This window comes from Mustelus asterias, chromosome 1 (genome assembly GCF_964213995.1).
Source record: "Mustelus asterias chromosome 1, sMusAst1.hap1.1, whole genome shotgun sequence".
Lineage (NCBI taxonomy): Eukaryota > Metazoa > Chordata > Chondrichthyes > Carcharhiniformes > Triakidae > Mustelus > Mustelus asterias.
Window position 1 is genome coordinate 89156436 of NC_135801.1, and position 25336 is coordinate 89181771.

At 44.0% G+C, this 25336-nt stretch overlaps 1 protein-coding gene across 1 annotated transcript in view; it reads left to right on the forward strand.

Moving 5' to 3' along the window:
- The window catches only part of cc2d2a (coiled-coil and C2 domain containing 2A), a 165566-nt gene that overhangs the window by 111354 nt on the left and 28876 nt on the right, over positions 1 to 25336 (forward strand). The window contains exons 24-28 of the mRNA XM_078215007.1: positions 6610 to 6702; positions 16672 to 16763; positions 19346 to 19513; positions 20030 to 20135; positions 23525 to 23634. Coding sequence (XP_078071133.1) covers positions 6610 to 6702; positions 16672 to 16763; positions 19346 to 19513; positions 20030 to 20135; positions 23525 to 23634 — 569 coding nt within the window. The remainder of the gene's footprint in view (positions 1 to 6609; positions 6703 to 16671; positions 16764 to 19345; positions 19514 to 20029; positions 20136 to 23524; positions 23635 to 25336) is intronic.

A 25336-nucleotide genomic window follows, 5' to 3' on the forward strand; every position in this document is an offset into this window, starting at 1 on the left:
GCTGCCATTAGACTTTTGAATGGACCTCCCATATATTAAACTGATTTTTCTCTACAACCTAGCTATGACTGTAACCTCCATTACAAGAGAGGAAGTGTTAAGTTTTTTAGGGAACATTAAAACTGACAAAGCCTCAGGGCCTGATGGCATCTATCCTCGACTGCTCAGGGAGACGAGAGATGAAATTGCTGGGCCTCTGACGGAAATCTTTGTGGCTTCTTTGGACACAGGTGAGGTTCCTGAGGATTGGAGGATAGCGAATGTGGTCCCGTTGTTTAAGAAGGGTAGCAGGGATAACCCAGGAAATTATAGGCCGGTGAGCTTGACGTCCGTGGTAGGGAAGTTGTTGGAGAGGATTCTTAGAGACAGGATGTATGTGCATTTAGAACGGAACAATCTCATTAGTGACAGACAGCATGGTTTTGTAAGAGGGAGGTCGTGCCTTACAAATTTGGTGGAGTTTTTTGAGGAAGTGACAAAAACAGTTGATGAAGGAAGGGCCATGGATGTCGTCTATATGGATTTCAGTAAGGCATTTGACAAAGTCCCACATGGCAGGTTGGTTAAGAAGGTTAAGGCTCATGGGATACAAGGAGAAGTGGCTAGATGGGTGGAGAACTGGCTTGGCCATAGGAGACAGAGGGTAGTGGTCGAAGGGTCTTTTTCCGGCTGGAGGTCTGTGAGCAGTGATGTTCTGCAGGGCTCTGTACTGGGACCTCTGCTATTTGTGATATATATAAATGATTTGGAAGAAGGTGTAACTGGTGTAATCAGCAAGTTTGCGGATGATACGAAGATGGCTGGAATTGCGGATAGCGAAGAGCATTGTCGGGCAATACAGCAGGATATAGATAGGCTGGAAAATTGGGCGGAGAGGTGGCAGATGGAGTTTAATCCGGATAAATGCGAAGTGATGCATTTTGGAAGAAATAATGTAGGGAGGAGTTATACAATAAATGGCAGATGCATCAGGAGTATAGAAACACAGAGGGACCTAGGTGTGCAAGTCCACAAATCCTTGAAGGTGGCAACACAGGTGGAGAAGGTGGTGAAGAAGGCATATGGTATGCTTGCCTTTATAGGGTGGGGTATAGAGTATAAAAGCTGGAGTCTGATGATGCAGCTGTATAGAACGCTGGTTAGGCCACATTTGGAATACTGCGTCCAGTTCTGGTCGCCGCACTACGAGAAGGACGTGGAGGCGTTAGAGAGAGTGCAGAGAAGATTTACCAGGATGTTGCCTGGTATGGAGGGTCTTAGCTATGAGGAGAGATTGGGTAAACTGGGGTTGTTCTCCCTGGAAAGACGGAGAATGAGGGGAGATCTAATAGAGGTGTACAAGATTATGAAGGGGATAGATAGGGTGAACGGTGGGAAGCTTTTTCCCAGATCAGAAGTGACGTTCACGAGGGGTCACGGGCTCAAGGTGAGAGGGGCGAAGTATAACTCAGATATTAGAGGGATGTTTTTTACACAGAGGGTGGTGGGGGCCTGGAATGCGCTGCCAAGTAGGGTGGTGGAGGCAGGCATGCTGACATCGTTTAAGACTTACCTGGATAGTCACATGAGCAGCCTGGGAATGGAGGGATACAAACGATTGGTCTAGTTGGACCAAGGAGCGGCACAGGCTTGGAGGGCCGAAGGGCCTGTTTCCTGTGCTGTACTGTTCTTTGTTCTTTGTTTGTTCTTTGTAACACTACATTCTGCACTCTCTCCTTCTCTATGTTCGGTATGCTTTGTATAACGCACAAGAAACAATACTTTTCACTGTCTCCCAATACATGTGACAATAAATCGAATCAAATAATATGAAGACAATTAAGAGGGAGTATTTGAGGAATCACTCTTTTCCAATAGGAAAGCCGTTTCAAGCTATGTTTCCAACCTAACAGTGAGGAGAAGATCAGAGCGCGACAGAAGGGACTGTCTCAGTGGAACTGACAAACTGTGAAGGCTTTGATCAGTTACACTGAATAGTTAACCATTTCTGTAACTATTCAGATTGTCAGAGAGTGCTACCACTGCGTGACAGGTGATTGTCAAATGCTTGGAAGGCAGTGCACCCACCTTCAGCTGCACCTCCTCCATCCCAGTGAACCAGATGAGCACACATTGCCAGTGCCCGCCAAGGTGCCTGTCACCTAAGCTCTAGTCCACCCTCCTTCCCCTTAACTCTCACAGCCCCTAACTCTTGCCAAGTTGTGTGATCCCTTCTCTTGCAAAGTGACAAAGCAGTGAAGTGGGAATATTAGGAATGGCTTGTGTTCAGGGGAGTGAAGAAGTGACTGTGGGACAAGCATGTGAGAGGGCAATAGGCTGTTATTGTAGGCAGTTCAAATCAAGATGTGAGGTCCGTGCAGAGAGAGAGAGGGGACAGAATGCGTGGAGCTACAAGATGCGTTCTGAGGCATGCTGTGCTGGAGAATGCTATGCAAGTCCGAGTGTGGAGCTTGGCACTCCGGTTGTTTTCCCCGGTCACCTGTCATGCCCTCCTGAGTCCTTGGATCTTGGCTACTTCCTCCTTGGTTGAAAAAGCTGTCTTCATCTTGCTGCCCATGAGAAATCTCACATCACTGCAACTCCTCAGCTCCACTTCCAGGTAAATGTTGGAGACCTGGAGGCAAGGCCTGCCAAGACCCTCCGCTCACCACTCCTGTGGATGCTGCAGTCTGAAAAGTCCAAGTCCTAGTGAGCTTCTCAGAAGCATGTCATGGACCCTTTAATTAGAATACCTTTGTCTAACAAAATGGCTGCATCATCCAGCCCAACTGGTCGAGAAACCAGCTCTTAATTGTTTGCTGTGGTAAAGAGCTGTTATATTGTTGACTCTCAGGACAAGTTGCTTGTCAGTGTCACTCATATTCAAGTTCAAATGTTTAAAAATGTCCTAGAAATGGTAGCCCATAAATCTCTTGCTGCCAGCTGCACCTTGGAAAGTGAGATGTAATTTTTGCCCATCGGCCTGACTGAACATTGATCAAGCCCTGGGGTGGAGTTATTAGTGTAAAACCACTGATGACGCATTTCCTGGATGCTCACTCAGTGGAGGATGGGGAAGCAGTAAATGGTTGCAACTGAAGTCCCTTTTAATTTAAGCCTACTCAAAATGTCCACTTGTCACTTTCCTTCCTTCTTGGCTAGCAAACGGGTATGCTTTCTGCTGGGGCCAAAGGAGATAGAACTATTGAGATTTTTGGTCGGCGATGTTGATGGAGAGTTCAAGACACGCCTTCCCCTCTACTGGAATTTTAGAAACTGCAAGGAAGAGATAGGGAGCTGGTGGAACTGGTCACAAATATTTTCACCACCCGGGATCATAATAGTGGCTTTAAGGCGGGGGCTTCTGAATCCAATATTCTTGTCAGGTAGTCTGTCCATCTACCTTAGCTGAAAACCCCAAGAGCATTTTAGGTAAATTACCTGGGAGTAGAGGTTAAATTAAACTTGTAACTTGCATGGCTAGTAAAAGTGAGTTTTGTCTGTCTCACATTACAATAATGGGGGAAGAATGTGGTGCAGTAGTTCCATCACTGGACTAAGTAATCCAAAGAATCTGTCTAATGTTCTGGATACACGGGTTCATATCCCACTATGGCAGCTGATGGAATTTAAATCCAATTATTAAAATCTGGAATTGCAAACTAGTCTCAGTAATGGTGACCATCAAACTATCATTGATTGTTGTAAAAACCCACCAGGCTCACTAATGTCCTTTAGGGGAGGAAATCTGCCATCCTTACCCAGTTGGGCATACATGTGACTCCAGATCCATAGTACTGTGGTTGACTCTTAACTGCCCCCCGAAGAGGCCTAGCAAGCTACGCAGTTAAAAGACATGAGCAACAAAGGCCGGCCTCGCCAGTGACACTCGCATCCCATGAACAAATAGGAAAAAAGTTCATCAAATGGAAATGAAATCCAACGTTGTAAGCAATTAATGGTACTGCACTGACATAGCATTAAGCATTCAGGTCGAGGTTTAAAAAACCCTCCGGCCTCTGCCTTCAACTTCAAAAAAACAAAGTAAGTAGGCAACAGATGAAGGCTGCTAACCTTAGCATGTCTCTTCTGAAAATAACACAGAGCCCTCACCACCCATTTTATAATCTGAAAGAGACTCCTAAAATATTCATAATCAGCTAGATGTCTGATACACTTGAAAGTCTGCACCTATCTTTTCTCTTACCCAGTAAGAGATGTATTAAGCTTAGTTGTAGGGATGCACCACACTTCCTTAAATTCAGCACATTTTGTACAAATTGGCAGCGCAAAAGTTTGCAGGTCCCTATTGTGCTGGGGTTTAGCCACTAAAACCACACACTTAACAGGGAACCATTAAGTTTCAAACTGTTTCCCCAGCTATCCAGCTTTAACATGGCTGGCATGGAGCTCTGAGAACCAAGTCAACCTTGCATGATAGACTTGCCAGACCTCAAGTCCGCTAAGACCTACTGTACTTTTATCTGTCCAATATTGAAGTAAGTATACAGAGACCCAGGGATTGAACAGCTTACCCTTGTCACTGCGCTACTGCTTACTAGAATACAACATGTGTTTCAATGTAATCTCCTCATCTTCAATAAGCATGTGAATATACATCCTATATGTATGGCTCAGGTTATGATCCAACAGATGAAATTATTTGACATTAAACCTGTGAATGGGCAGTATTCTAGACAAATGATCTGTTTATGATAACTACAAGCACTGCTAAATTTCTCAAAGTAAGAAGTTTAACAACACCAGGTTAAAGTCCAACAGGTTTATTTGGTAGCAAAAGCCACACAAGCTTTCGAGGCTCTGAGCCCCTTCTTCAGGTGAGTGGGAATTCTGTTCACAAACAGAACTTATAAGACACAGACTCAATTTACATGAATAATGGTTGGAATGCGAATACTTACAACTAATCCAGTCTTTAAGAAACAAAACAATGGGAGTGGAGAGAGCATCAAGACAGGCTAAAAAGATGTGTATTGTCTCCAGACAAGACAGCCAGTGAAACTCTGCAGGTCCATGCAACTGTGGGAGTTACAAATAGTGTGACATAAATTCTGATTCTAGGATCGCATGATAAAGACTCATAGAACATAGAACATAGAACATTACAGCGCAGAACAGGCCCTTCGGCCCACGATGTTGCACCGACCAGTTAAAAAAAAAACCCCAAGAGCATTTTAGGTAAATTGACTCAGGAGGAAAAAAGCAGAAATATTTATGTGAAATAGTGTGACATAAACCCAATATCCCGGTTGAGGCCGTCCTTGTGTGTGCGGAACCTGGCTATCAGTTTCTGCTCCGCGACTCTGCGCTGTCGTGTGTCGCGAAGGCCGCCTTGGAGAACGCTTACCCGAATATCAGAGGCCGAATGCCCGTGACCGCTGAAGTGCTCCCCAACAGGAAGAGAACAGTCTTGCCTGGTTCGCATTCCAACCATTATTCATGTAAATTGAGTCTGTGTCTTATAAGTTCTGTTTGTGAACAGAATTCCCACTCACCTGAAGAAGGGGCTCAGAGCCTCGAAAGCTTGTGTGGCTTTTGCTACCAAATAAACCTGTTGGACTTTAACCTGGTGTTGTTAAACTTCTTACTGTGTTTACCCCAGTCCAACGCCGGCATCTCCACATCAAAATTTCTCAAAGCCAAAGTATCAAAATTATTCTTGCCCTCAATGTAAAAATGATCAGGAAAATAGTTGCTCACTTGTGACGGAATGAAACATCATCATGAGCTCTCATTAACTCTTTACCCTGAGACAGACTGAGCGCACGTTCAAAAGATCCTGCTGCAGAGCTTTCTACCAAAGGACTACAAAGCATATTCACCCTGCACATCTTTCAGATCTAACCCATCTGTACATGCCACTCACAAAGGATAATTATCCAAACACTTTGTGACCTGTGATTTTTTTTTTAGAAAACTGGTGCTTTGTTGAGCTGACTATCAAATGCATTATACTTCAGATTGACACCAGTGTTTCAACAGCTATTAGCATGTTAAATCCTAACTTCTTTTCAGAAGTAAAAAGCCATACCACAAAATGATGTCTTCAGCAGAGCAGCCAATGACCTGTGTTCCAAGTAGCACAATGAATTCATAACTTTATCATAGTGTGTACTAGTCAGCAAGGAAAGTCCCAAACTAAAGAAACTGGCACAAAGATCCCTAATTTGTTACAATAACTACAGGCTACATTTAAAGTTTAAAAGCTTCATCTTTGTAATTGCCTGCAACTGGGAGATTTATGCAAATAGAGTACTGGACAATCTGTGAAACTAGGTTGCGGTCTGTAAAATGAAAACACAAACCATAATACCATGGTAATTTTCCAGTGCACCATGTACACGAACAAATCCTGTACATGTCTCAATGAATGAAGAATACTTCTCTGGTGAATTATTATTGTTGTGCTTTGGTGTATCAACATTCTATCATGGTTCTGCAAATGGTGAGTTTATGAGCTCAGTCAGTGTGGCAGGGTCATACACAGGAGTGGAAACAATGGGTGAACTAAGTTGACTAAACATTCAGGAACAAATTTGCTAATTTAAGAATCTGTTCCCAAATGAACCTAACGTTTTACATCATACTTTCTTTTATTCTATTTTTTAGGAATATGAGAAGAAACATCGTGAAAAAGATGCAGTTGATATGACAAGCCATCTTGATCCCCACAGAGCACTGGCAGCTAGATTCCTGCAGAAGGTAATCTAGAACATAGAACAGTACAGCACAGAACAGGCCCTTCGGCCCACGATGTTGTGCCGAGCTTTATCTGAAACCAAAATCAAGCTATCCCACTCTCTATCATCCTGGTGTGCTCCATGTGCCTATCTAATAACCGCTTAAATGTTCCTAAAGTGTCTGACTCCACTATCACTGCAGGCAGTCCATTCCACACCCCAACTACTCTCTGCGTAAAGAACCTACCTCTGATATCCTTCCTATATCTCCCACCACGAACCCTATAGTTATGCCCCCTTGTAATAGCTCCATCCACCCGAGGAAATAGTCTTTGAACATTCACTCTATCTATCCCCTTCATCATTTTATAAACCTCTATTAAGTCTCCCCTCAGCCTCCTCCGCTCCAGAGAGAACAGCCCTAGCTCCCTCAACCTTTCCTCATAAGACCTACCCTCCAAACCAGGCAGCATCCTGGTAAATCTCCTCTGCACACTTTCCAGCGCTTCCACATCCTTCTTATAGTGAGGTGACCAGAACTGCACACAATATTCCAAATGTGGTCTCACCAAGGTCCTGTACAGTTGCAGCATAACCCCATGGCTCTTAAACCCCAACCCCCTGTTAATAAAAGCTAACACACTATAGGCCTTCTTCACAGCTCTATCCACTTGAGGGCAACCTTTAGAGATCTGTGGATATGGACCCCAAGATCTCTCTGTTCCTCCACAGTCTTCAGAACCCTACCTTTGACCCTGTAATCCACATTTAAATTAGTCCTACCAAAATGAATCACCTCACATTTATCAGGGTTAAACTCCATTTGCCATTTTTCAGCCCAGCTTTGCATCCTATCTATGTCTCTTTGCAGCCTACAACAGCCCTCCACCTCATCCACTACTCCACCAATCTTGGTGTCATCAGCAAATTTACTGATCCACCCTTCAGCCCCCTCCTCTAAGTCATTAATAAAAATCACAAAGAGCAGAGGACCAAGCACTGATCCCTGTGGCACTCCGCTAGCAACCTGCCTCCAATCTGAAAATTTTCCATCCACCACCACCCTCTGTCTTCGATCAGACAGCCAGTTACCTATCCAATCAGCCAACTTTCCCTCTATCCCACACCTCCTCACTTTCATCATAAGCCGACCATGGGGGACCTTATCAAACGCCTTACTAAAATCCATGTATATGACATCAACTGCCCTATCTTCATCAACACACTTAGTTACCTCCTCAAAACATTCAATCAAATTTGTGAGGCACGACTTGCCCTTCACGAATCCGTGCTGACTATCCCGGATTAATCCGCATCTTTCTAAATGGTCGTAAATCCCATCCCTAAGGACCTTTTCCATCAATTTACCAACCACTGAAGTAAGACTAACCGGTCTATAATTACCAGGGTCATTTCTATTCCCTTTCTTAAACAGAGGAACAACATTCGCCATTCTCCAGTCCTCTGGCACTATCCCCGTGGACAGCGAGGACCCAAAGATCAAAGCCAAAGGCTCTGCAATCTCATCCATTGCCTCCCAAAGAATCCTAGGATACATTTCATCAGGCCCAGGGGACTTATCGACCTTCAGTTTATTCAAAACTGCCAGGACATCCTCCCTCCGAACATCTATTTCCTCCAGCCTATTAGCCTGTAACACCTTCTCTTCCTCAAAAACATGGCCCCTCTCCTTGGTGAACACTGAAGAAAAGTATTCATTCATCACCTCGCCTATCTCTACTGACTCCATACACAAGTTCCCACTACTGTCCTTGACCGGCCCTAACCTCACCCTGGTCATTCTTTTATTCCTCACATAAGAATAAAAAGCTTTGGGGTTTTCCTTGATCCGACCCGCCAAGGACTTCTCATGTCCCCTCCTAGCTCTCCTAAGCCCCTTTTTCAGCTCGTTCCTTGCTAACTTGTAACCCTGAATTGAGCCATCTGAACCTTGTTTCCTCATCCCTACATAAGCTTCCCTCTTCCTTTTCACAAGACATTCCACCTCTTTTGTGAACCATGGTTCCCTCACTCGGCCATTTCGTCCCTGCCTGACAGGGACATACCTATCAAGGACATCCAGTATTTGTTCCTTGAAAAAGTTCCACTTTTCATTAGTTCCTTTCCCTGACAGTTTCTGTTCCCAACTTATGCCCCCTAATTCTTGCCTAATCGCATCATAATTACCTCTCCCCCAATTGTAAACCTTGCCCTGCCGTACGGCCCTATCCCTCTCCATTGCAATAACAAAAGACACCGAATTGTGGTCACTATCTCCAAAGTGCTCTCCCACAACCAAATCTAACACTTGGCCCAGTTCATTTCCCAGTACCAAATCCAATGTGGCCTCACCTCTTGCCGGCCTATCCACATATTGTGTCAGGAAACCCTCCTGCACACACTGCACAAAAACTGCCCCATCCGAACTATTTGACCTACAAAGGTTCCAATCAATATTTGGAAAGTTAAAGTCCCCCATAACAACTACCCTGTGACCCCCACACATATCCATAATCTGCTTAGCAATTTCTTCCTCCACATCTCTATTACTATTTGGGGGCCTATAGTAAACTCCTAACAATGTGACCGCTCCTTTCCTATTTCTAACCTCAGCCCATATTACCTCAGTGTGCAGATCCCCCTCGAAGTGCCTTTCCGCAGCCGTTAAACTATCCTTGATTAACAATGCTACTCCTCCACCTCTTTTACCAGCTTCCCTACACTTACTGAAACATCTATACCCCGGAACGTCCAACAACCATTCCTGTCCTTGTTCTACCCACGTCTCCGTAATGGCCACAACATCGTAGTCCCAAGTACCAATCCACGCCCCAAGTTCATCTACCTTGTTCCGGATGCTCCTTGCATTGAAGTAGACACACTTCAACCCACCTTCCTGTCTACCGGTACCCACTCTTGACCCTGATACCTTCCCCAATACCTCACCACCCTCACTGACTTCTGGACTACAACTCCTTTTCCCACTCCCCTGACAAATTAGTTTAAACCCCCCTGAAGAGCCGTATCAAATTTCCCTCCTAGGATATTGGTGCCCCTCTGGTTCAGGTGCACCCCGTCCTGTTTGTACAGGTCCCATCTTCCCCAGAATGTGTTCCAATTATCCACGTATCTGAAACCCTCCCTCCTACACCATCCCTGCAACCACATGTTTAACTGCACTCTCCCTGTTCCTCAACTCGCTATCACGTGGCACCGGCAACGTACCAGAGATGACCTAATAACACTATCAGCTAACACTAACAATAACACTATGATCTAATAACACTATCAGCCAATTCTGGATTTAGCATTACAATCAAATATTTAAAGTTTCAGTGAAAAACATCATGCTGTTAAAACATTGCAGTTTCTGGCCGTCAAACCTATGGCTAAGTGATTTTTGCCTGTTTTAATGTGACAGGTACATTTTACAAAAGGGTTTCCTTTTCAGTTTGTTTTTCATTGCATGCATATTCTAGAAAAGAAATGCAAATGAGTTAAAGATAAAGAACATTCTTTCAGTTCCACAACAGTAAAAGAGCAGGTAAAGGTGGGGTGAGAACCATCAAAGATGTAAATGGACTAATGTAATGAATATTCAGAATCTGTGGCTTTGATATAAATGAGTTGGAATACTTAAAAAGGCTAAAGTGACTCAATACATCAGTCTTCAGGGATAGATGGTATTTGTTCCAGCGTGTTGAGAAGGCTGGGAGGAGACTGGTAAGATTTTGACCATCAGTATGAAGCGATCAATGGACACTGATGAGACGCTGCTATAATTGAAAATAGGCCAGGCCAATGTGGTGCCCATATTGAACAAGGATGACAAAGCAGACAAAAGCAATTACAGACACTTTAGTTTTCTCTTCCAAGCAAATGAATTGATTCTTCATATATGAAAGTACATCTTCAAAAACAAGATACTTTGCTTGGTTGAAGATCACAAAAGTAAGTATGGAGTCAACTCTCAGTGGTCATAAATAAAAAAAGTGAAGTCAAAGATGAAGGTATTGAACTGCATATTAGCTCATGGAGGAAAGAAATTGTCATTGACTTGGAAGAAGTATTAGATTGAAAAGTGAAATATATTTAACAATATTATTTATTTAACAAGTGCATGAATAAGATAGATGTAATTTATGTTTGAAGCAGTGTTATTATCCCAGCTGATAATACCGGACACGTCAGATCCCAGACTGAAATGTGGCTAACTTGCTGTTTTTTTTAGACACCATTGGAGGTCAGTTACTAAACACATGCACAAGAATCTGCCAGTATACTGTTAACACAAAGCAGGAAAACATTTATTCAAGAAAAAATGAACTATATTATACAGACAAAAAGGTTGGAAAGCTTTCAATACAGATACCGGAAAATGATTCAAACTCTCTATTGCTTTTACCCCAGCAACCCTTACACACACTAAGCCCCAGAGCAGATTTACAACTGCCTCAATATCAAAGCTCCTTGCTTGGATTAACTCAGTTTCAATCTTTTTTTCTTCTAGCTGAATGCTGAGCATTTACTATATGCTGTTCTTCAGCTGGTATTTCTCTCCGAGCCACTCAAAAAAACACAATGTAACCTCATTGTTATTTCAACTTCAGAGCAAACACATGAGTTTCTTAAACTCAGTGCCCCTGCAAGCTTGTAGGATTTCTTATTAGGAAGATTAGAACTTCTGCCTGCACTCACTAGTATGCGCACACAAACTGTCCTTCTATGTTTCTCTGTCTCTCCGTGCGTCTCTGGAGCTCTGTCGCTAGGCAACTGCACAGCTATCTCTACTTCATGTTTTTTTTTAGCTACACTGAAAAGACTAATCCCTTGGTCACCCAACTCTTCACTTCAAGATTTATACAACTTTATTAAATCTTCATATGTAAACAGGGCCCCAGAGTTCCTGGAACCCAGCTCACAAAAGTCTCCAAATGAAACTAAAACCAAGTTTCATCTTAACATCCAAATACAAAACATTAAATTAAACATTAAATTAAACATAAAACTATACATTGGCCAAGATGGTTGCCAGTGCGTCAGCCTTAGTTTTGCACTGATGTGCAGGGCTCCGCTAACATTGAGGATGGGGATATTTGTAAAGCCTCTTCCTCCAGTGGTCTGTGGTGGTACTACTGAGCCATTGTTGGGTGATGGACATTGAAGTCCCCCATCCAAAGATAAATTCTGCACCTTCCCACCCTCAGTGCTTCCTCCAAATGATGCTCAAAATGGAGGAGTACTTATCCATCAGCTGAGAGGGACGGTACATAATAATCAGCAAGAGGTTTCCTTGCTCATGTTTGATCTGGTGACATGAGACTTCATGGAGTCCAGAGTTGATGCTGAAGACTTCCCAAGGCAATTTTCTCCCGACTGTATACTTTCTCCCGACTGGTATACCACCTCTGCTGGGTCTGTCCTGCTGGTCGGACAGGATATACCCAGGAATGGTGGTGGTGGTGGTCTCTGGGACATTATCTGTTATGTCACAAAAGAAAGCAATCACAAATCTAAATATAATAAAAGGAAGTCAAAAGAGAACTTTGGAAGACCAAAGGAAGCACTGGCAAATCATCATAGATGCAACTTGTAGTCTTCTAATAACATAGATTAAAGAGGTAGTAATTGAAAGGGCAGGACTACTTAGGGAGGTAATTTTTACTTTATTAAGAGAGTTTGGCAGAAATGTTTAAATATTTTGGCTCCGTTTTAAAAGATAGTGTGCAGAACTAGAAGAGGAAAATATGGAAGAACCAAAAAAAAAATGGAACTAAGCTTAAAAAAATTCTGCAGACCTGGTTAGTGTGCATCACAGAATACTGGAGTAAGGATGATGTAACATCAACTATAATTATCCAAATATCTTTGGGCGTGGAACTTCTGCCAAAGATTTTGTTGAGTCAAATGTTAACCATTTACACATTGTTCAGAAATGTTCAGTCAAGAAATGTAAGTTTGTAAGTTTTGCTTTGGTTTTGGCATGTCTAGGAGCCATCAGACCAAATGAAATTATTTAACTCTGGGAAAGGTGTTGTTAAATCATAGGGTGGAATTCTTCCATCTCACCCGCAGTGGGGTTGTTGGTGGGCAGGAGTGGAGAATCCAGTGGAAGGGAAAATGTTGGCAACTCGCTGGTGTGAACATTACAGTTCTCCCAATGGTAAGCCAGTCTTTCTGCTGGCTGTTGGCGTTAGCGGCAACCGCATTAATTTGCATCTCATGCATGTTCATTAGAACACCTGCCCACCAGTGTCCCATCAGGACTCCCCATCTTGTGTCACGGTGATGAGAAATCGCATTGGTCTAAAACCCGATTGCTAAAGAGTGGCGTGCACAAGAAGGCTCTCAAATCACAAGATACTTCGGGGTGAATGTAACAACTTTCTGCCATGGTGCAGTGCTACTCCTGATGCACTGTACACTACTCTGCCAGGATAGATCAGTTCCTGCCCTCCATCTCCATGGTCTTCACGGACAGCACCGTGCTGCTGGACTCCTGGATCCTCCTGCGTTAGCATCTTGGATCAGGACTCACCTGAGGTTGAGGAGTATAAGGGTCTCCTTTGCCCCCAGCTCACACACCAGTCAGTGTCTATCTAGACTGCACTGTGCTGCGGGACCCATACATCCACTGCAACAAAGGTCCAAGGTTCGACCAGATGTGGAACATAGTGTGAGGCTGGGGTGTGGGGGAGGGGGCGGAGGATTGCTGATGAAGACCAGGGGGGCAATATGGAAGGATGGCTGTGCAAGCGTGGGGGGGGGGCGCGGGGGGGGTTGGGTGAGGATGAGGACTCGTGAAGGCAGACAGAGGGGCAAGAAAGTGGATGAAGAAGACGAATAATGGAAGGCAGAGGGAAGACTGAGAGGAGGGAAGCTGAATCCTGACACGCTGCATGAAAAGCTCACAAACAAGGGGTCAAAGGGACACCACATCGTTTACTGGAAGAGGATGCACGAAGACTCCAGATGCGGTCCAGGTTGAGCATGGGCTCCTCTCAGGTGATTGACCCGGGGAGAGGGTGGTTGAATAGAGGAACAGCCTGCTGCTTGAGGCTGCTAGCCCTTTCCCTCTGGGTCGCTGACACCCTACATTGGTGAAGACAGGTGGGCTGGAGAAAGTGATATGAGTGTGTTGGACTAGGTGTTTAAACTAGGTAGGGACCTTTGAACCTGAAAGCTGACGGCGGGTGGACAAATCAGCAAATGTTGTCCCCTTGTTCAAGAAGGGGAGTAGAGACAAACCTGGTAATTATAGACCAGTGAGCCTTACTTCTGTTGTGGGCAAAGCTTTGGAAAGGATTATAAGAGATAGGATTTATAATAATCTAGAAAGGAATAATTTGATTAGGGATAGTCAACACGTTTTTGTGAAGGGTAGGTCGTGCCTCACAAACCTTACTGAGTTCTTTGAGAAGATGACCAAAGAGGTGGATGAGGGTAAAGCAGTTGATGTGGTGTGTATGGATTTCAGTAAAGCGTTTGATAAGGTTCCCCACGGTAAGCTATTGCAGAAGGTACGGAGGCATGGGATTGAAGGTGATTTAGTGGTTTGGATCAGGAATTGGCTAGCTGTAAGAAGACAGAGGGTGGTGGTTGATGGGAAATGTTCATCCTGGAGTTCAGTTACTAGTGGTGTACCGCAAGGATCTGTTCTGGGGCCACTGCTGTTTGTCATTTTTATAAATGACCTGGATGAGGGCGTAGAAGGATGGGTTAGTAACTTTGCAGATGACACTAAAGTCATTGGAGTTGTGGATAGTGCGGAAGGTTGTTGCAGGTTACAGAGGGACATAGATAAGCTGCAGAGCTGGGCTTAGAGGTGGCAAATGGAGTTCGAAGCGGAAAAGTGTGAGGTGATTCAATTTGGAAGGAGTAACAGGATTACAGAGTACTGGGCTAATGGTAAGATACTTGGTAGTGTGGATGAACAGAGAGATCTCGGTGTCCATGTGCATAGATCCCTGAAAGTTGGCACCCAGGTTGATAGGATTGTTAAGAAGGCGTACGGAGTGTTAGCTTTTATTGGTAGAGGGATTGAGTTTCGGAGCCAGGAGGTCATGTTGCAGCTGTACAAAACTCTGGTGCGGCCGCACTTGGAGTATTGCGTGCAGTTCTGGTCGCCGCATTATAGTGAGGATGTAGAAGCATTGGAAAGGGTGCAGAGGAGATTTACCAGGATGTTGCCTGGTATGGTGGGAAGGTCTTATGTGGAAAGGCTGAGGGACTTGAGGTTGTTTTTGTTAGAGAGAAGAAGGTTAAGAGGTGACTTAGTAGAGGCATATAAGATGATCAGAGGATTAGATAGGGTGGATAGTGAAAGCCTTTTTCCTTGGATGGTGATAGCTAGCACGAGGGGACATAGCTTTAAATTGAGGGGTGATAGATATAGGACAGATGTCAGAGGTAGGTTCGTCACTCAGAGAGTAGTAAGGGCGTGGAATGCCCTGCCTGCAGCAGTAGTGGACTCGCCAACATTAAGGGCATTTAAATGGTCATTGGAAAAACATATGGATGATATTGGAATAGTGTAGGTTAGCTGGGCTTTAGATTGGTTTCACTGATCGGCGCAACATCGAGGGCCGAAGGGCCTGTACTGCGCTGTAATGTTCTGTTCTGTCAGGAGGTCAGAGGGGAACACCTGTGTATAATTAATGGAGTTCTAAGAGCAGAATTTGGCACAGGATCCCGCCAATCTGGCCAGCGTGAGAAGTGCTGCCTGGGCCACCCACCGCCCACTTAGTCTCAGAAACGAGGAATTCTGCCCAAAGCCCATCAGCATGGCTTAATAAAGGGCCCAATAATGATAGGAAAATGGAGCTTGATGGCTTGTGGACAGAAAGCAGATTAATTATTTGGATATAGACATGCGAAGAATAATATTGCAGCTTGCTGGGACTAATAATTTGTAGCACAGAATGCACCGATTTGCAGAAAACTAGATATCAGGTACTTGTATACGATTCAGTGCAAATGAAATAGACCATAAAAAAATAAATGAGGTTCTGGATTTTGCACCTAGGGGGACACGGAATATCAAACCAAGGAAGTGTAATGGAATTTGAACAGACATTGATTGGACTGATGTGAAGGTATTGCATGTAATTCTGTGTATCCAAATATTGCACAATATTAGAGTCATGGAAAATTTACTGCAAAGGTTCACTAGAATGCCATAAGAAATGAGAAGTTGTAGTTAAAAAATGGGGCCTTTTCATTGAAATGGGGATAACTAAGGAGGATCTTGTAGAGACTTTCAAAAGATTTTACAAAGGCACAAATTGTTTCCATGGAAACAGTGTGAAGTAAATAGATGGCAGAGTATCAGCAGATGAATTAAGAGGGAAGTCGGAAGAACTTTTTGGTAAACAGTGGTTGGGATTTTCCTCGCCCTCCATAGCATGTTCTACAGCGGTGGAGGGCAGCTCGCCAGTGGCAGGTTCTTCTGGTCCTGCTGTTGTCAAGGGGGTTTCCCATTGATCGCACCTCTCATCGCCACAAAACCCAGAGTGGGGGTGCGCCATTGGCAGGACCGTAAGATCCTGCCAACGTGAATGGCCAGAAAATCCCACCAATAGGGTGAATGGAACATGGGATGCTTCACCATCGTGGCTGTTGAGGAAGAAACTTTGGCCGAATATTTGTGAGGGGATTGTCCTGATCTCCCATAATGCCATCAATGGCTGAAAACACCATGGGGGATAAAATGGAGTTTGTGGAAAAAAACCAGCTTGGTGTCATTTTTGGTCAGAATGCCATTCCTGTGGAGGACCTTGTGACATTTTACTACATTAAAGGTGCTAAATTAATGTTAAGCTTTTATTTATTATTTATGGATTTTACACGATTTTGCATTTTAAATTTTGTGAAACTGCGCTGTGGAAGCAGGCTTGTGTTTAGGATTTGCATAAGGAGTAATCACGGAACTGAAATTCCGTGAAATACCCAAGCAGGAGACAATAATGGATATTTTGTTTCACCTTCTTAGGTTCGGGATTCTGTAGTAAGTCGATTCTTGCTGTCAAAGCATCATCACATCTTGTCAGATGTGGTTGTTGAGGAAGCAGTTCCCAGCATAAGGTTAGTATTGTGTGATGTATTGTTCTGAACATGTTTTATTCTCTGCTATTGATGGATTAAACCTTTTCTTGGAACTGAGAATTCAAAGGCCAGGATTTCTCTTTCATTTACCCTTCATTTACCTTAAGGTGCCAATCATTGTGCATTCAGGAACAGGGAAGATAACTAGAACAATTGTTTGCTGGGAGCTTTAATCTTGCCAACAATTAGCAGTCCTTATGAATAATTTTCTGTTCTTTTGTGATCTTTTGCAACCCAGTAGACAAGCCCTCCGTTTTCTTTGGCAGCATCTTGCCGTCACACTTCCGGAAGGAAGCTTCCTCTAACCGGCAATTTTGTTTTGGCCTCAGGACAATGATGACGATGTCAAGAAATGTTACAATTGAAAAAGCATTTTAGAATTTTCTTCAAAGTTAAACATGCTTCAGCAAGCATACATACGCTCAACCCTGGATTCTGCTCTTCCTACTAAGAAACATTTCCAGTAGCCAGTGATCCATGTTTGCTCATTATTCCATTCGAGCTAGTACATGATGATTCTGACGCTAATCATAAATGTACAATCACAATTCGTGTGGCAGTCCCTCCGTTAATTGAACATGCAAACTTTCAGCAGCAAACTTTCAAAATCCACTTCTTGGATAAACTGGCCTTTCTCATTCTAACATGCAAAGGCTGACCAGTCTAACATTTACAGCAAAGATGAAATGGCAATCTGGCAGACATTTGATTTGTTCTTTTCTATTTTGCTTTTACTTTTTCCATCGTGGGATGTGGATGCCGCTGACTAGGCCAATATTTATTGTCCAACCCTAATTGGTCCTTGAGCTGAATGGCTTGCTAACCCATTTCGAGGCCAGTTAAGAGTAAACCACATTGCTGTGGATATGAAGTCACCTGTAGGCCAGAGTGAGTAAGGATGGCAGAGTTCCTCCTCTGAAGGACAGTAGTGAACCAGATGGGTTTTTACAAAAATTGATAGTTTCATGGTCACCATTTCTGAGACAAGTTTTAAATTCCAGATTTACGCATTGAATTTGAATACCACCAGTTGCCATTTTGGGAATTTGATTTTTTGAATAGTTCCTTTTGAAATCATTCCTGGTAGTTGCGTACGAAATTATCAAGCTGGTGAATTGGGTGATATTTGCATCATCACCACAGGAACAATCGGGAAACACAGCCTTATTGCTTTGAAATCTCCAGTGAGTCACATAGCTACCAACATTGGCCCGTAACCACCTGGCTCCCCAGTGTTGGATTTTGAGGGATACCCCAAAAATATTCTGGGGAATTCCTCTGAGAACTTTTTAGTTAAGCATTTGAACAGCAATTGTGCAGAAGCACTGACTTCCTCTGAGCTATTGCGCTGCACTGAGAACCATCTGACAAAGCAATTTAAATCATTAACTTAGGATGGTTCTGCCAGGGCTGTGCTAATAGTTACTACCCCGTCCACCCCACCCCCCGCCCAGGAGATTACTCCAACTGCAAACTAACCACCATACTCCGGCCACATGATCCTGATTCCCACACCCATGCGATCTCCCCCCACCTGCGTAGGACTCTCCGCACACATCATTCACAGACCCAGTTCTCAAGTGAACCCCCCCACAACTACTGACCCGTCCCTCCAAGGTCTGACCAACCCCTGACCTCTGAATTCCTGACACCTCCGACCCCACCCTGACTCCTCCCAATTCCACCACCTATTGAAACCCTCTCCCCAGTTTGATAGCTCCTCCGAAGGATACTGAAATAGGAGGAGTCTAATGAAATCCCACATGCGAGATATGCAACAAGCAATAATCCATGGTCTAGTATTAGTGATGCATGTCACTTATCTTTGCATTAAGGAAGCTAAAACTCTGTGAACTATTGGAATCTTCTGTATCGTCTATCGTTACTGCTTGCTTATTATTTTCCATAAACATTTACCAATGTTTATAGCCTAAACTATGAGCCTAACTTCTGACAAAGGTTTACTATGTTTCTAGGTAGTGGTATTAAGGATTTCTTTTAGACTACTTGAGCCACTACATTGCCAGATGCTGGATGCTTAGCATATGATTCTGAGACATAGACATTAAGGAAATGCATATGGGAGTTGTCTTGCAGCTTAATACTTTATTGAGAAAAATGTCAAAGTAAAATCTAAAATGTAGCTCAGGAGTACATTTTCTTTTCCATTTTCTTTCTAATATTTCTCTCTTAAAACCAATTTAAACGTCTTACATTTCATTATCAAAAGCATTATTATTTTGAGGTATTATATTTGTTGCTGCTTTATTATTGACTTCTTTTCATATATCTTGGTGTCTCTTTATTCTTCCATCTTCTGTGCAGTTCTGCTGATTCATGGTATGTTGCATTATTCTCTTCATTTCCTTTCCAAGTTTAGCATTAAGATGATTTATGTTTGATATTTGCCATTTTAACATTAAAAGTTTTTAATGTCATGAATTTTACAATTCTTATTTGCCATTTCACAATTGCCAAAATTAATTCCAGACAGACTTTTTTTTAAGTGTTGAGAAATAGAGAACACTTGCTAAATAGAATTAATATTTTCTGCCCAATAGCATGCTAGGCATCAGCCTGTTCAAACTGGCTGAACCAAGGAGACCACTTAGACCACGAAGAAAAGAACGAAAAAAAGTGACTAGCCAGAATCTTTCTGATGGAGACATTAACCTTTTGGTCAACATTATCCGAGCCTATGATATTCCAATTCGGAAATCCATTGGAAGGTAGGAGAAACCAGGGTCACTGCGAGGTCTTCTGTAAACCTATGAGATTATAAATTTTGCTTTGTAACTGTTGGTGGGAATAGTTAGCAGGTGTGATCTTACCGCCCGCTCACGCCATGCTCCCGCTGCAGCGAAAATGGAGAATTTGGCGACAAGCCAAATCTCTGTTCACTGCAGCGGGATGGGAAAATCCCACTGGCATGAACGGTCAGAAAAATCCAGCCAACTTCGGTGAAAAGATTCCGAGGTAATTTGTTCTTTAAAAGTAAACTATTTGTGTTGATTTTTTTTCCTTTACTTTGAAATTATTAATAGCCTGCTGCTATATTCGTGCTTGTAAATTTTCTCATGGTAAAAAGGCTTATTCTGTAAAATTTACTAACCTTTGATCAATTTGACTTTAAATCTAGACTTTATTACACGGGTTGTACACCTGTTCTTCTTTTTTCAGGCTGACTTAATAGAAACAAATCGAAGAAATGCTTGTATTGTTTTTCGTTGTTTCTTTTTCTCCAGCAAACAGCCACTGACTTCTAGATCTGCTAGATCCATTAATGAAACGTTTCCAACCTCACAGGTACCTCAGAGCCCAACTCAAAGCCACGAGTGGTTTACGAACCAGGTATGGAACAATTCGGAAGCTCAAAGGAAAATGAAGGGGGAATAGAGAGTTGTGTTTAGTTTATGGTTGTGCTAGTGCTGCGGGGAGACATGAAAGAAATTAGGCACACGGAACAAGTGAGGGGTGTGGAGAAAAAAATATAGGACCACAGGACTAGATAAACACCAAAAGCAGATTAACCTAAGAAAAGCTCAATAGCCTTACTGCACCAATTGAAAATGGTGCTCGGTAACCAAGCATCAGTGATTTATGAGTGGCATGGTGACACAATGGTTAGCACTGCTGCCTCACAACTCCTGGGATCTGGGTTCAATTCCAGCTTTGGATGACTGTCTGAGTGGAGTTTGCACACTCTCACCATGTCCTTGGAGTTTCCTCCGGGTGCTCCTCCCACAGTCCAAAGGGAAGTTGGGTGGATTAGCCATGCTGAATTGCCCCTCAGTGTCCCAAGATGTGGAGGTTAGGGGGATTAGCCATGGGAAATGTGTGGGGCTATGGGCTTAGGGTGGGGGAGAGGGCCTGGGTAAATTACTCTGCCAGAGAGCTGGTGCATACTCGATGGGCTGAATGGCCTTTTCTGCACTGTAGGGATTATATGATATAATTTGCTTTCATTTGATGTAGCAAAATGTGCCAAGGCACTTCAAAGATGATGGCTGGAATTCTCCGGCTGTTCACTCCGGTGGGATTCTCCGGTCCCGCCGGCAGTGCACCCCACCCACGGGTTTCCTGCTGGAGTGGAGTGACATCAATGGGAATTCCCATCAACAGCAGCAGGACCAGTGAATCCTGCCGCTGGCAAACACACCACCTCCCGCTGGTGGAAAACACGGCTGGGAGGCCAGAGAATCTCACTCCATATCAGACAAAATTTGATATTGCATCAAGTAACCAAAAGCTTGTTTGTTTTATTTTTTCTTTCACTGGTGTGGGTGCTCCCAGGCACGTGAGCATTTATTTCCCTTGAGACGGCAGTGATGAGCTGCCTTCTTGAACCACTGCAGTCCATGTCATGTAGGTACACCCAAAGTGCTATTAGGAAGGGAATTCCAGGATTTTGACCCAGCATCAGTGATGTAATTTCAAGTTGAGATGGTTTGTGACATGGAAGGGAACGTGCAAATGGTGCTGGTGTTCCCATGCATCTACTGTACTTGTGGTAAAGATCATAGGGTTTGAAAGGTGCTGCCTAAGGAACCTTGGTGAGTTGCTGTCGTGCATCTTGTAGATGGTACACACTGCTGCCACTGTGCGTCAATGGTGGAAGGAATGAATGTTAAAAGCTATAACATTAAAGACGTGAGGTGAAATTTTTTCAAAAAGATCTATTTTCTTGCCAGTTTTTTTCAGCAAGATAAGTAATGCGAATTTACGGTACTTTGTGCATCTCAGGAGCTGCCATGTGATTCTTGCCAGTAGGGGGATGTGGAGCCTCAGCTCACCAGTGAAGTACAGTGAATGGGTCTGTGATCCAGCATATGAATGGCAGAACTTGAGGTGCAAGCTAATGTACAAGCATCAAAGATTTGGGTGAGCTGATGTTTACAGAGGGTGATAAGTAGGTGGACAGCCAGGAGAGCATTGGAATAGTTTGAACTGGAGGCAGAAAAGCATGAAGAGGATTTTGGCTATAGGTGGTCTGATGCAAGGGCCAAGATGGGCAATATTATTGAGGTGGAAGCTGGGGGTTTTGATGATGGAGAGGATTTTGGGTTGGTAGTTTAGCTCAAGGCCAGACAGAATGCCAAGTTTGTAAACAGTCTGTTTCAGCCTCAGACTCTGATCTGGGAAGGCAATGGAATTGGTAGCTGGGGAACAGAGTTTGTAGCGAGGACCAATGGCTTTGGTCTTTGCAATATTTAATTTGAAGAGGTTTCTACCATTTTATAGATCAATATCTTGGAACTCCCTCCTTAACAGCACTTTGAATCTACCTAATCCACAGCAGCAGCAGCTTAAGAAGGCAATTACCACCACCTTGCCAAGGGCAAATAGAGATGGGCAGCTAATGCTAACCTTTCCAGCAACACCCACACATCAAGAAAGAATCAAAATAAGTGCCAGTATCCATCCAATTCAATTCATTATAACATGGCATTAAGAGTACACTGGACATAGTGATGTTTGTGCAATAATTAACTGTACCAAAGCTAGCTGCTGCCCTAACTGTTCTAATGCAGGGGAAGACCTGCAGCTACCTGACAACATGGGAGATTTTGCAGATACCCTGTATATCCAATCCACAAAAAAAGAGGATAAATCTAACTAGGCCACTGACTGTCCCACCATCTTCCTCCCAACCATCAGTAAAGTGCCATCAAGTGACACCTGCTTACCACTGCCTAGTTTAGATACTATCAGAGACATCCAGAGGGTAACCATTGACCAAAAACTGAACTGGACTAGCCATATAAATACTGTGGTTACACAAGCAGGTCCAAGGCTGAGAATTCTATGGCAAATAACACATTTCCTGACTCCTCAAAGCCTGTCCACCATCTACAAGGCACAAGGCAGCAGGGTGATGGAATACCTTCCACTTACCTGGATGAGTGCGTCTCCAACAACAGATACCATCTAGAACAATGCAGCCACTTGATTGGTATCCCTTCCACCACCTTAAACATTCACTCCCTCCATCAGAGATGCACAGTGGCAGCAGTGTGTACCATCTACACGATGCACTACTACAACTCACCAAGACTCATTCAACAGCAGCATCCAAATTCCTGACCATTGCTACCCCGGAGGATGAGGGCTGCAGGTGCATGGGAACCCCACCCAGGTAAGGGTTAACCAATTGCTCTGGGCTGGGAACATTCCAACAGAAGCGATTTAAATCATTAACTTTGAATGGTTCTGAGAGTTTTACCCTAATAGTTAATATGAAAGAGTTAGAAGGAAAAAATCATTTGTAACTCCAGAGTAACTACTTAGAGTCCAGACCAAGTATTGCACGGGAAACCTCACATAGACACAACCCCCAGCAGATCCCATACACCCACCTGAGCTGACCAACCTGACTCCCCCTCCCAGTCTGGTCCAGCCCGACCAACCCCTCCCTCCCAATTTGACCCAACTCCTCCCCCCACCACCCCATCCCCCTGGTTTGACACCCCTACCCTCCTGGGCCAACTTGATCCAACCCCCCATCCCAGACAACCCCCACCTTCCTTTCTTTCCTGTCTCACCCAGCCTGATGAGGGACACTAGCTGAGCCCACATTTCATCCAGTGAGGAACGTTGGGTGAGACAAGGACTTTGCAATTCCAACAGGGGTGAATCCATCCAGAGTGACAATCTGCTGCAAGTTGCCATTCTGAGGAAGTTACAGGCCCGTGTCAAGGATAAATGATCTAACATTGGGAAATTCTTTTTTTTCATCAAAGACCTTGGTGCGTCCTTTTGTGGAAGTTTCATTCCAACGTACAATCCGTCATACCGCTACTGCAGAAGGTACAAACCCTAACTGGAATGAAGAACTGGAACTTCCATTCAGGTAATTTTTAAAAAATGATTGATGTGGATGAAGGAGATCCTTTAATCCCTTTGATCTCATCCTTGCAGGCTACCAACATTCGCAACTTTTAGGTCTGTGTTTCCCTCCCAAACTTCGGAACCTCGACTTCAGGACCAAGTGTGTTGTCCTGAACCCAAGCCTGCCACAGTCTCTGGCAGATGGCCTTTTAAATAGCCAGTTCCTCCTTCACCATTTTATGAAGAGTGGCAGGTGGGTTACGATGCTGCTAGTTCAACCAGATAGTCGACAGCTCATGACTCTTGGCAGCCACGCCAGGGGAGGTGGGCACTCCTAAGGCCAGTCGGGGATTAAGAGGGCACCTCAATAAGGAGGTGAATTTGGAAGCATGGCTCCAAATCAAGAATTATGAAGGGCAAAGTGGAAGTAGGGTGGAGGATACCTCTGATAGGAAGGGAACCTCTCTGGAGGAATTGTTTGGGCTGTGCTTGTGACCCTTCTGCCTGCAACCCAAACAATGTGGCATGGAGCCTCCGACCAGGAAAATTCAGACTGAAAGGTGGGGGGGAAGTATGCAGGTAAATTTGGAAAAAAATTCATCATGTTCGCTGCATGTTCTTGCATCCTCACATTGTTTCCAGGTGTAGGCTGGGTACGATGCCCACAGCTTATGCATCAATGAAGGGAAGGCAATTAAGATATTTAAGGGATTAATTGAGGGGCATTTTCACAGCATAAGGCAATTTTTCAGGTTGTTCAAGTTTCTAATATGTCTGCAACCCAGCAACATAAAAGAGGCAACTGCATTGTGGAAGGTCGAAGCTGCAAACGATTTGAAGGATTGTAACTGTGGGCCTGCAAAATAAGGAAAGGTTGATACATTACTGGGGCAGAGACTGACCAGGATCTCCTGGAAACTGGGGCCACTGAGAGGCAGGACAGATGCAATGTCATTCGCCCACTTGTTGAAGATGGAAGCTACATTGGGTTCCTGTAGCCCCTGCTGGCCTGGGCCTCAGCGACTTTCTCACTGGTGAGACAGTGAAGGCTGCTGGTCACTCTAGCAGTGGGCGGCACTCTGGAACCAGCCTGCTGTCTCTAATTGGACCACAGATGCAGAGGCAGTCTAACTACCTCCCATGCGATTTTGCCTGATGGGGCACGGCTAAAATGATCCCATCTTCCCAATATTTTCAATGTTGGGAAGGTTCAGACCAAAGGACTTTCTTTTTTTTATAAGATTGTCTTTAGTTCTGTGCATAATTCTACATTTTAAGCTTTGGGCTACCAATAGCTTTAAAGAAATTCTTGACTCCCTGAGCTGGCTTTTCGTGGAGATATGGAACTGTAATTGTCAACAGTCTATCAATATCAGCTGGACTGCTCATCTACCACAATGGTCTCTTTTGCTGCTGGACTATTTTGAGTGAGGTTGAATTGGGAAGGGGTAGGAAATGGCAACAAGGGATAGTCAATGAGGCCAATCAAATTGCTCATTGAGGGCACTGATCAGAAGCTGTCTGGAATTTTGCAGATGACATGCAAGTTCCCTGCTGAGGCCAAAGCTGCAGCTGATGAACAGTGGTGGCCTCCCAGCCTCCTTTTATGTAACTACCCACCCCTGCCCCACCCACAAGCTACAACTGACAGAAGCCAAAGCTGTAGCCTCAGGTCATCCGGTGGAGGGATTTCCCTCCTCAATGGTCTGGCAGCTGTGGCCATT